The sequence below is a fragment of the Zophobas morio genome, unplaced genomic scaffold, assembly GCF_036711695.1.
Source record: "Zophobas morio isolate AGI-343-1 ecotype UQ-CSIRO unplaced genomic scaffold, CSIRO_AGI_Zmor_V1 ptg000006l, whole genome shotgun sequence".
NCBI classification, from domain to species: domain Eukaryota; kingdom Metazoa; phylum Arthropoda; class Insecta; order Coleoptera; family Tenebrionidae; genus Zophobas; species Zophobas morio.
The window spans coordinates 695,908-708,531 of NW_026972111.1; the positions used below are offsets into that span (position 1 = coordinate 695,908).

General features: G+C 31.9%; 1 protein-coding gene across 1 annotated transcript; it reads right to left on the reverse strand.

The window, feature by feature from the left end:
* Positions 1-7,855: 7,855 nt before the first annotated feature.
* On the reverse strand, positions 7,856-10,143 carry LOC135122946 (ficolin-1-like). The gene is made up of 4 exons (XM_064047449.1): positions 9,709-10,143; positions 8,416-9,599; positions 8,136-8,363; positions 7,856-8,088 (listed from the first exon to the last, which is right to left on the reverse strand). Exons 2-4 carry the CDS (start codon positions 9,287-9,289, stop codon positions 7,925-7,927), a joined length of 1,266 nt encoding a protein of 421 aa, XP_063903519.1. The 5' UTR covers positions 9,290-9,599; positions 9,709-10,143; the 3' UTR covers positions 7,856-7,924.
* Positions 10,144-12,624: the final 2,481 nt, after the last annotated feature.

The window sequence follows — 12,624 nt, forward strand, 5'->3', positions numbered from 1 at the left end:
TGTTACGTGGGACACCCGATATACGGTATTTAACAAAAGTAAAAATGAATAAACGATACACTAAGATGCAGTTATAAACACAGATAGGTTTTTAGAATTACTTAACCAGGCTGAGTCAAAAATTGAATCGTTCATTCATTTTCGTAAAACATTCGATTTTGTAGATTCAAAATTAAATTGCAAAAAGTAAAGTAGGTTATTGTTGCATTTTATAATTTCATTTCGCCATAGTTTTGTTAGTTTTATTAAATTAAGTTGCTTGTCAACATGTTTTTTAGTCGCTGATTCATCTATATTTTGTAAGAAATTGTTACGAAACCAGTGTTTATCTACTACTACACTTAAGTGTTTGCAATAAATTGTTTATCATCGATGAAAATCTTCATTTATCATTTACACGGGTGTGATATTGCGCAGTTAGGATTTATCTTTCTTTACTTAATGTACATATTTGTGAAAAGTGACGTTGCTAGAATTTTATCACCGTTACAAAATAAATCTACCTAGACATGTTTTCAATAAATTATTATCGGTGAACAATCTATAATTTATTGTTTATATGGGTACGGTTCTGAACTTATCTGTAAATACTTATGTACCAAACGAAAGGGTGTGTATTATATAGCGCAATTTTTACTTCCAGAGCATAAGCTAAGAAAGTATTGTAATAATAAGGTCCGACGAATGGCTAATTTCATGTTTGCTTGACGTTCTATAACTACTAGAATTTGAAAAAATCGGCCTCTCTTTTCTGTCCGTGTACCTGTCTGCCGTCTGTCCGCTCTCGGAGTCGATTTTTATTAAATAGATACTTTTCGAAACTACTGTATCGATTTTTGTTAAATTTTGTATGGAATGATCGTCATCTTCAAAATTTGTAATAGTAATAATGTTAGGAGTATTTAAATTCTATAACAAACATACTTTTGCACTCGTGGTTTATGAATCCGTCTTGAGTTTTTACCCTAGAAAACGAGATTTTTAGAACAAAAAGTGTAACAATATTTTACTACTTAATTTTGAAACTTCTAAAACCCAATGTTACGTTTTCGGGTTATTGTAAGCATCGAGTCGTTAATCGAAATTTATCTCTTTATCCCTCGCAAAAAATTGATGACGTCGTCTCAAAATGAAAACAGCAGACCTGGTTTTTATACTCAAGGGATTATGAAACATCGAAAAACATGAAAGTGGTTATTTGTCGGGTGGACCAAATAATTTTAAAATGTAACTCCAAATGAGACTGCTTCAGTACAATCTTTCAGTGATTTACGGTGAATAAAAATAATTTTCCGCTGCCAGACTTTTGCAATATCCTGTATATACACATGTCATTACGCATCTTGTTTAATATTTAAGTATATCATGTATTAAAGCTTTTGGATTTTCCGTTTTTGCATTAACATATTTTCTTATCAGGAGTCGGGTTAAGGGTCACTTACACAGGTCACCAAACAAGTACCTATTACATTCACAAGCAGTCCTATTAAATAGTTTATTACTAAATTTAGCATTGAATAACATTGTTTCAAAAGCATTAACTTTATTTTTAATATTGGTTATGTTAAAAATGTGTACTTGGTTAATAATACCACCGACGACGTAAGTTTGTCTTTTAAAACTATATTTCATACTTATCGTGTTTTCAAAACCTAATTCACTCAAAAATCACTAATATATTTCACCAGTTTTGTGAGTTTTCCATAGTTTCCACAAGCACGACTTTATCGAATTTTGACAACACCTTAAACGATGGCTTTTCTAAAACGGAACTAGAACTAGAACTGCGTGCTGTTCTTAGCGCGTTAAAAGAATCCATCAGCCCTCTCCAGAACACAAAACAGAAAATTATCCAAAAAGTGAAAACCGCGGTTCAAAACAAATTCAAAATTTAAAACAGCCGCTAAGTTTAACAAATAATGAAATATTTAACAGAGCAGCCGCTTCAGAAATATCAACAAAATTAGCCATTTCCAGAAGTGCAGATGTTATTTCAAACTCAAAAGTTAACATTATCACTCAGTTTGTGAAAATACGAATATGCCTCTACTTACAAAATAGCTAAAATGACAATTACTTAATTGAAAACAGAAATAATAAAATAGAGACATCTGTACAAGTTAGGAGTCGATATGTCTAATAATTTTGAATACGAAAACATGCTTTTGCTCGTCTACAATCATAACTATGTCATGAACTTTAATAATAACCAGACTATACTTGACTTCAAAAAAAACAAAAATGCGGGTTTTGATTTTTGATAAACCATGATGTTTACCAAAAAATTTTAATTTAAGAAAAGTGCATGTAAATATTTTTTGTGATACTTTTGCTCCCTTGTGGAGATTTTTAGATATTGGGCTATTTTGACGGAACTATTTTGTCATGAAGCTATTTTGTCGAAGCTATACTGTAGAGAAGTTATTTTGTCGGGATTCCATAATGTGAAAAAATTCGACAATTAATATCCAACGATTAAAGATGTCTCGTTTTCATAAAAAAAAAACACGATGAAATTGAAAATTTTGTGCACTAGCCATAAATCCTACCTCTTGAAGGTACTGTTTTCCGAAACATATACCAATGTTTACATCCTTTCCTAACTCAAAACTTAGTACGATGGTTTTAATACAAATAGCTAAATTTTCAATTGACATAATTTTTTATTCAAAAACCAAGAATTAGTTCTGTATCATAAATTTTGAATTTGTTTTGAAGCGCGGTTTCCACTTCTTGGATGATTTCCTGTTTTGTGTTCTGGATGAATTCTTTTAAGGCGCTAAGAACAGCACGCAGTTCTATTTGTAGTTCTATTTCACAAAAGCGATCGTTTATGGTGTTTTCAAAATTCGTCGCCGGTGAAATCGCGCTTGGAAAAACTATAGACAACTAAGAAAAATGATGAAATGTGTGAGTTGTTTTCGACAGAATTAAATTTCGAAAACACGAAGTTTGAAATATAGTTTTATTAAAAGGCAAACTTACGTCGTCGGTGGTATTGTTATCCAAGTACTCATTTTTAACGATAAGCAGTACTAAAAATAAAGTTGTAGCTTTTGAAACCATGTTCTTTAATCGTAAATTTAGTACTAAAATATTTAACAAGACGGACAGTATTCACTTGTTTGCTGACCTGTCTAAGTAACCCTTAACCAAGCTTCTGATAAGAAAATATGGTATTGCAAAAATGAAAAAATCAAAAATTTGTATGTATTATATAAATATTAAGCAAGAAGTGTATATTAAATGTATATATACAGGATGTTGCAAAGGTAAGGCGACGGAAAATTATTATTTATTAAGCGTAAATTACCAAAAGAAATATTGTACTGAAGCAGCCTGATTTAGAGTTACAATTTAAAATTATTTCGTCCACTCGACCAATGGCTACTTTCATGTTTTTTCGACGTTTCATAACCCCTTGAGTATAAAAAAGCAATCTATCATTTCTGTCATCTGTGTCGATTTTTAGACAGAAATTGTATGACAACATTTTATAGTAAAATATGAGTGTGACTGACAGGTGTCATTTTTTTTTAAGACTGATTTATTTGATTGTATGTACTTAGGTATGAGAGAAGTTCTATCTAATAAAGCAAAGCAAATTTTTTTAATCCCAAAATAGTTTTTTTACATATAATAACCATATGTTTACTTTAAACATTTTCAGTTTAAAGGAAAGGGCGTACAGTTGATATTAAGAGACTAAATTATCCACGATTTGACAACAAAAGTACACACAAAAATAATAACAAATAGGAATAACTAACAAAAAACGATGAAAATGAAATTTAAAGAAATTATAGGACGAAAGAACAAAAATAAAATACTATAAAACTAAACAAACAAAAAAAAAACAGAAACTCTTAATAAGTGAAAAAACTACCGTAAAACAAGATTACTATTATAAATATGATTAAAATGACGAAAACTGGTATTATCAAAAATTTTTTATAGACAGGTGTTTACTAAACATGTAACAAAATTCAGGGGTTATTTTAAAATTTTTGTCCATGGATACTTTTGGATAAAATGCTTTCTTCCGAACAGTGCGATAAATGTTTTTTGTGTAGAAAGCAGTAGATACTTTATTTTATTACTTAATTCATATTACATGTAAAGATTCTTAATTTACAAAATTTGCTGAAAATGACTACCACCAACATGCATTCAATCTTTTTCTCATCGACTGCCGAACTTCTGCAAAAATACCAAGGTTATCACTTATTGGATTGCAGCGGTCAATTGTACAATTTTTCAAATGTTCTTCATCTTCAGCTTGAACAGTGTCAGAAATTTGTGGAATATTTGAAGAAATATTCTGCTAAAATGCCTTCTGTTTTTCTTTGAGAGTCGTCTTACTTTTCTTATAAATATTTTCGTAAGGTTTATATACAGAATAAATGATAATTAGATAAAGGAGTACTATTTTAATAAACCCACACATTCATATAAAAACACCCAAGGAGTCACAAATTTCCAATACCAATTAAACATACACATCCATTGCACTTAATTTTTGGCTCAAAGAAGAATTAAACAAAATCAAACCATTGTTTAAGTATATTATATACTGAAGTATATTATATACTTAAACAATGTTTGACTTTGTATTTCATACTCGTCCGGACTTAGAATAGTTTTATTCGATTCTTATGTAGATATCTTAGTGTTCGTGAAGTCTTGTAACCATATAGTAAATAAAGTAGAATAAAAATATTAATTTTTTATTTGAATGGTCCATCCGGATCATCTATACTTATATAATAAAGCTGAAGCTTTTGTTTATTTGAACACGTTAATCTCAGAAACTACTGGTTCAAATTCAAAAAATCTTTTTGTGTTGGATAGTCCATGTATCATATCTACATATAGGCTATATAACATCACGCTACGATCATTAGGAGCGAAATAGCAATGAAAAATTCGGAAAAACGGGAAAATTATTCCTCCTTTGACAGCTTCCGTTGCTTACGCTGCTTAAACGGTTAAAGTTACGTAAAAATCATGTATGACGAAATTGTTCCCCTCTAAAACTTCTAAAGAAAAGTCCGCGACAGCATATGTCTATCTTTTAAGGTCGAGTCAGTACAACCTTTTTTATGGTAATGAAATTTGTTCTAACATAATAATGCATTATGTATAAAATTCTCGCGTCACAGTGTTTGTAACCGAACTTCTCCGAAATGGGTTGACCGATTTGTATGAAATTTTTTATGTATATTCGGTAGGTCTGAGAATAGGTTGCAAACTATTTTTTAAACCCTTAAGTGATAAGGGTGGCCCACCCTAAAAAATTGTTTTCTATTTTTTGGACAAAATTTTTTATTTTTATTTTTTTAAGAATTGGCATCAAAAAATACACATAACCCTAAATTTTTACCTTTCTACCACCAACCCCCATTTCTGTCGTCTAACTGACGTGTCATACAAAACTAATTCTTCCGTGCAATTGTGAAAAGTATAATATTGCATTTCAAATCGTTCTTTGTTTTTTCGTAAAAAAAAACGTCGTTTATTTTAAGAAAAGCCTTGGTTAAAGTGAATTTAATTACCCATTGCGAAAGTTTCTTATTAATTTTGATCTGCCATTCTATTTACCTATATCCACTTTGTTGGTTTCGACAAAACCTCAAACTTTACCGTTATTCGAGAATTTAATTTGAAGTTTTCAATATTTTAAAATTCTTAAGACAAAATTTACAGATTTGGTTGACTGTGAAAATAATTCTGTGCCGTTTTATGAAGTTCATTAAAATGCCAAGAAGACGACAAGCTGACATACGTCCACGAAGTCAATTAAATGTGCGACGAACTACCTCAGGTGCAAACCGCAATGATTTATTTCATGGGTAATTCGGATATGGAAGTTGATCAGCGTTGTGCTCATAATCAACATAATCAAACATTGAAGCGAGACTTTGGGTGGTATGAATAAAACTGAGTAGAAACTAATATTCGAAGTACGAAGTACCTACTTCATTATTACTCTTATACACCAGAGCATCTACTCTATGTACTGAGTACCTACTTGGAAAATTGTATCTCCCCGGACACAAATTGAACATCTACGCGTTTTGTGAGCATTTAATCTAAAAATGAGCATCGGCGTGGCAAATAACTGAGCTGTCTGTAAAGCAGCTTAGAAAGCGAGTAAGATCATTGTAAGAGTGAATTTTAACTAAACATGGCGACTTTCATGAACGTGGAACGTCGTCAAAAGGTGCATTCAGTTTGAAAAACACATTAGGAGCAGGAGTATCGAAAACTTTTCAGGTAATAAACTTTTATTTATGCATAAATTGTGCAGTGCCTTTTTTCTAACACTGACCATAGAGATTCCCATCTCAAGGTGTCTACCCCATACCAACTTACATTTTGGTGACTCGATTTTTGCTTTGATGGTTGAACACTGTCACTGTTGTCCTTTTTTGTTGTATCGAGATGCTACTTGAGCATCAACTGTTACCTACTGAAGTATTAATATCATCTAGAAAAACTAGAAATATTTTGATTTGATATTCGAGTAGATACTTCGTATTTCGAGTATGACCATCTACTGAGTTTTATTTATATCAACCATTGTTAAAAAATTGATCGAACGTTGTTTCAACAGAACTTCCTTCGCACCAAAAGTATAATGAAACATATTCAGCATTTTCGAGTTGAGTCTTTTCTTCACACAATTTTGTGATGACCTAATCAACATTTACGATCAACACGTATACCACCTTGGATTGGTGCAGTGTAATACTAAAAATAACTGTATTGTATTCCCAAAATTATTATCTGCGAAAATCGAGTGAGCCATTCCATCAATTTTTTGGGGCCAATAAATAAATATTCTTAACAATTTACCATGCTTACAATAACTTTAAAACGTCTGCAAGATCTCAAAGTATTCATTTCTACAACTCTTGAGTTATTCTCTAAAATAAATTGACTGATCCATACATTTTTTTGAGTCACTGTAAAAGCAAATCTAAAAAATATGAATGCAATGATAAATTACGAAAATATGCTGATGATATTTTCCACATTTTAGATAGGATTTATTCGACAAAATCTTGAGGTGACGTCTTTAAGTTTTTGGGCTTGATAAACAGGTATATTTTGATTGAAAACCTACCATGTCAAACATTAACTTCCAAACGTCTGCAATATTTCAAAATTCATTTTTGCAATTCTTGATTCAATCAATAAAATAAATTGACTCAGTGATTAATTTTTTTGAGACACCCCCTATAAGCAAAACTAAAAAATATGAATGGAATGATAAATCACAAGTATAGTCTCATCCTATTTTGGACATTTTAAAGAGGATTCATTTGGCAAAATTTTGGGCTGGCATCATCAATTTTTTGGAGGGGATAAGTAAATATATTTTGAATAAAAATTTATTATGCTTATCATATGTTTAAAACATCTGCAAGATTTCAAAGCATTTCGATTTTGCAGATTCAAAATTAAATTGTAGGTGAAACGAAGTTCACGGGGTCAGCTAGTTAAATATATAATAAATTAAAACCAACTTCCTAATATTAAACAATCTAATTTTTACCAAAACACAAATACGTAAATATTGTGAAAAAACTTGAAACAAATTCGACCATTAATATCCAACCATTAAAGACGTATCGTTTCCATTTTACAAAAGAAAAACACGATGAAATTAAAAATTTAGTGCATCAGCCATAAAATCCTACCTCATGCATGATACTCATGAAGGTACTGTGTTCGGTAACATAGATACCAATATTCTCCAAAGTGACCTTAATTATCGAATGAAAAGTTTCATATTTTGTGTTGGATACATGCCAAACTTAGTATGGTGGTTTTAATCCAAATAGCTAAATTTTCAATTGAATTAATTTTTTATTCAAAATGCAAAAACCAAGAATTAGTTGTGTTTGGACAAATTAACTTAAATAGTTCTGATCATCATTCTTGCTTCTTTGAGACTATAGTTGTAGCCATGAAATTCATTCCAGTTTATTGCTGACTGATAGGATGTTCCAGGTGTAGGGTTTTTTATATATTTTCCACTAAGATCTACCTGAAGACAACTCGTGTACCACCAGCCACCCTCTGCAAGAACCTTTTTATAAACCAAATCAAAATTAAATAAAGTTTACCAAAACTAGAGGCACAGGTGCCGGTGGAACTATGGTCATTATCGGCGGTACTAAATTTTGAACCATCGTGCGAGTCGAAAGAATCTCCAGCATTTCCATCGTACAATCCCAAAGTTTTTATCTGATAGCGTTCGGTTTCGTTGCCAATTTGAAACCTGTTATATAAAGCATTAACCGTTTTTGAGTCCCAGTCCATTAGTTCGAATAACAACTCGGTAGGTTTGCTGTCTGAAATAGCAAAATCACATTGTACAGTACTATCAACGATAAAAGAACTCACTCGTCAATTGGTAAAGATGATCCAAACCCAACCAGTGTTCTCCTGAAAGATTACCAAAACCTTGCTTATAGTCAGTCCAGTTTAAATAAAAATTTTGGGAACCGTCGAATCTATTCAGAACGTAAGTCCAACCACCTCCTCTAGTTGACATGTCACAACAAACCAAAAAATTTTCCAAGGAAATCATTGGCTGGATGCGATAAATACCAGAACTTTTGTATCCTTTCCTCTGAATTTCTCTACAGTCACTTGGTACCGTCTTACATTCCTGAATTTCAGTAATAATTTTTACCTGCGTTTTTCTAAGCTGATTTTTAATCTCTTTAAAATTTAAAAGTGCGCTAATTTCGTTCTTCATTTTTTCAAAATGAATTTGCAGATTTGACTGTATTACTTCTAGTTGTTTTTCGTTTTGGGAAACCATGGCTAATTTTGTCGATATTACTGAAGACGCTATTCTATTAAATATTTCATCCTTTGCTAGACTTAGCTGCTGTTCAGATGCAGTGACGATTTCCTTTTTAGCTTTATCCAATTCATTTTTTATTTCTGTATCATAAATTTTGAATTTGGTTTGAAGCGCGGTTTCTACTTCTTGGATTTCATTTTTCGCCTCTATTACTTGCAATCTAACATTTTCTTTTGTTTCAGCCACAATTTGTTGCTTTGTTTCTTTTAACTGATTTTCCAGGTTGGTGAAGTGTGTTTGCACGTATGATTCTATTCCGGTAATGTGTTTTTCGCTTTCGGAAAAAACTAACTTCGTTGATTCTCTTTGGTTGCTCATTTCATCAAGTACTTCATTTTTTGTTTCTGTGAGTTTCTTTTCGATGATAGAATAAAGCGTAAATCCCGATTCTTTTACGGCGTTCATCTGGATCGTTATCTCATTCTTTGCCTCGGTTAATTCTCGTTTAACATTTTCTTTCGTTTCTGACACGATTTCGGTCTTTGTTTGCGATAATTGTTCTTTTAGGCCTGCGTCGTAAATACTGATTTTGTTTTCTACCACGTTTTCGACCACTTCGATAATTTCCCGCTTTATGTTTTGCAGGTTATTTACGGATTCTTTATGCGTCAAGTATAGTGCGCATTTCTAACGGTAATTCCACTCGTACAAAGAAAGGGTCGTTTACGATGGTGTCAAATTTTGGTGGGCTTTTGCTAGTAGAAACCACAGAAAACTGTCAAAAAATAAGATAGTAAAGTCTAATAAAAACTGCTTATTTAATAAAATATGCGTGATTTGATTACTTTTTGGTAATTTTGAACGAATTTTAAAGGAGTACTTACGTCGTCAGTGTCACTAGGGTTCAGGAACACACTTCCAAACAACGGCATTAATAAGAGTACAATTTTTGAAACCATTTTCTGCAGCAATAATTTTGTTGTACTACGAATGTTTTAATCGTGGGTTGTTGTACTTTATAACCTCTTTGTTGATATTCGTGTTCATTGACCATTGACCAAATGTGTGATAAATGAAAAAGTTATCTAAAAATTATGTGCAATCATCATCCAAACAAACAACGAGTACATCCTTATAGAAATTTAACTGGTAGAGTTGTTGTATTTTGAGGTAGATTCTTTTATTTACTTAGAAAGTCAAAAAACTTGAAATCAATAGACGTTAAGTTCTTTTTTGGGGAACAATTCTTGAAATGATTATTCATTGTTGTAAATTTATCAGTCTTTTATCATAAAACTTATGTATTATACGATACTTCGTAACCTTAATAGAGTTTAGAAAAGTTTTTTTAATTAGTTTTCCTTAGGCATACTATTTTTTGATTTTAACATATAATTTGAACAATAATTTTTTACAATTCATCTGATTTGTTCTCTGTCAAGGTATAATAATAAGGTCTTTATTAAAGAAAGGCGAAATCAGCCAATACTATTCCACTTAACCTTAAACAAAACAATATGAAAACACAAGAAATTTTACAAGCTATAAGGTAAAGAGAGAAAAAAAGAACTACTAAAACTACTACTAAAAGGTAACTACTCTAATTAGCTAAGTAAACTCTTTTTATTTATTTTTAAATTTGTTTATCGAACGCACAGATGTAATCTCGGAATAAAATGCATTATAAGAAAATGACTTCTGAAAAAGTCCCCCCTAAGCCGAACATTGGAGTTTAAATCGGATTTTCGTGTATGAAATCGACAACTCAAATATGGTGGAGAACCAATTAAATAAACGAAATGAAAAACAGAGAGGTGGTATTTGTACAGTTTTTCAATTTACGTCCAACTAAGTTCACACAAGCATTTTCCGAGTTTCAACCCTAAGGGGATGAAAAGCGGTGGCGAAGCTTGTATGGGAAAAATATTTCTACTCTAAATTTAAATTTTTACTTGAAACTTGGTATTAATACTCTTCAACACAAATAATGAAACACGTATTTCAGATTGTTTCGAGATTCCAGCCCTAAAAATATGAAAGGGGGTGACAAAGTTTTTAGGAGCAAAAATATTTTTATGTCGATTTTTACTGGAAATTGTATTAATTGTTGGTAATAATGCTCTTTAACACAACGAATCGTCTACGCGAGCGAAGCCGCGGGCGAAAAGCTACTATATTATAAAACAATAATTAATAGGAGTAGGTATATGATATACAAACGTTTCAGATAGTTTTTTCTTAACATTGAGTTAAGTTAAAAAGTTTGAGTAAAGCATTTTAATCGCAACCTAATGTTTTTTAATAATTTTGGCTCAATAACCCTAAATTTTTTACGGTCTGTAAATTAGGTAATTTAGTAAAGCCGATTGTAATATTTATTTTGTTTGTTAAAAATTGTTTCAATTTTTTTTGAGCAAACATTTAAGCAGAGGTTAATTGAAGCTAAAACTGTGGTAATATTTCTTAAAGCTTTGTTTATATCAGTACATGCGTTTTTAACTTCTTCGGGTGGAAAGTGGTAAAGTAATTGAGTATCGTCAGCAAAGGCGCTAATTTTTGACACTGTGTAAATTTTTAATAACTCTGATGTATAAATTGTGAATAAAAGGGTCCTAAAACTGATTCCTGAGGAACGCGAGATGTTATAAAACCAAGATCAGATGTACCCGCATCAGTTGACTTGCTGATAGCGACTAGTAAGGTAAGATCCAAAGAACACAACTGAAGTTTAATCGAAACCATAGAATTCGTTTTTGCCACAAAGAAGGTCATGACCAAATATGTCAAAAGTCTTTGAGAAATCTTTGGAATGACATTTTACAGTATGCTATGCTATACTTTTGTCAACTGTATAGTAATTCTGAATGAATTTTAGAAGCGTATTTACGTCATCAGTTTCACTAGGGTTAAGGAACACATTTCTAAACAGCAACATTAATAAGAGAACAACTTTTGAAACCATTTTCTGCATCAATAATTTTATTGTACTACGAAATTTTTAATCGTGGGTTGCACTTTATAACCTCTGTGTTGTTATCCGTGGTCCTTGACCAAATGTGTGATAAATGAAAAAGTTATCTAAAAATTATGGGCAACCATCATCCAAATAAACAACGATTACATCCTTATAGGAATCTGACTGGTAGAGTTGTCCAGACATTTGCCAAAAATTTTGACGTCAGTTCTTTTATTTACTCAGAACATTGAAAAAGTTGAAGTCATTAGACGTTAAGTTCTTTTTTGACGTGATAACGTCTTATAAATCGATGGAGCCGGCTGCACGCTCGAAAAAGCATGACTCATACCGTTACTGTCACGTTCCATGTAAGGCTTGAAGTGCAAGCGAGAACGCGGAACGAGCGACAAAGAGGCACAATCGGCCTTCGCGTTCGGCAGCGTTCGCCATCGGTCTCTCTCCTACTTGAGTGAGCGATGCGTCTGCGTGGACAGCTGCTATATTATAGTACATTTACATGTTTTGGTCGAGTATCAAGTGCAGTGAAAAGTGAATGTAGTGTCAATTTTGACGTGACAACGATAATATTTTAAGAATTTTATTTAAATTGTTTCGAACGACGATTTATTTTGCAGAACTGCTTACAAACGCACCATGGAAAAAAAGCCTGACAAACCAGAGGATGTTACGAATAAGCCTTTACCTTCAATGAGTGAACCCATGGAGGTTCAAGATGCTGTAGCATTTACTTTAGCAACGCCATTCGCGCAGCCAATAATCGCTGCTTCAAAATCAAAAGCCCAAAACCATTCCATCAGTATTTTCTTAAGACGTTGTCACGTTC

Bases quoted from the DNA above. Each gene is read 5' to 3' on its own strand.
- LOC135122946 (XM_064047449.1), bottom strand. From the start codon at position 9,289: ATGAACGCCGTAAAAGAATCGGGATTTACGCTTTATTCTATCATCGAA. The intron at 8,364-8,415 runs GTGAGTTCTTTT...TTGCTATTTCAG, and splicing joins TCATCTTTACCAATTGACGA to ACAGCAAACCTACCGAGTTG. The intron at 8,089-8,135 runs GTAAACTTTATT...AGGTTCTTGCAG, and splicing joins CACCTGTGCCTCTAGTTTTG to AGGGTGGCTGGTGGTACACG.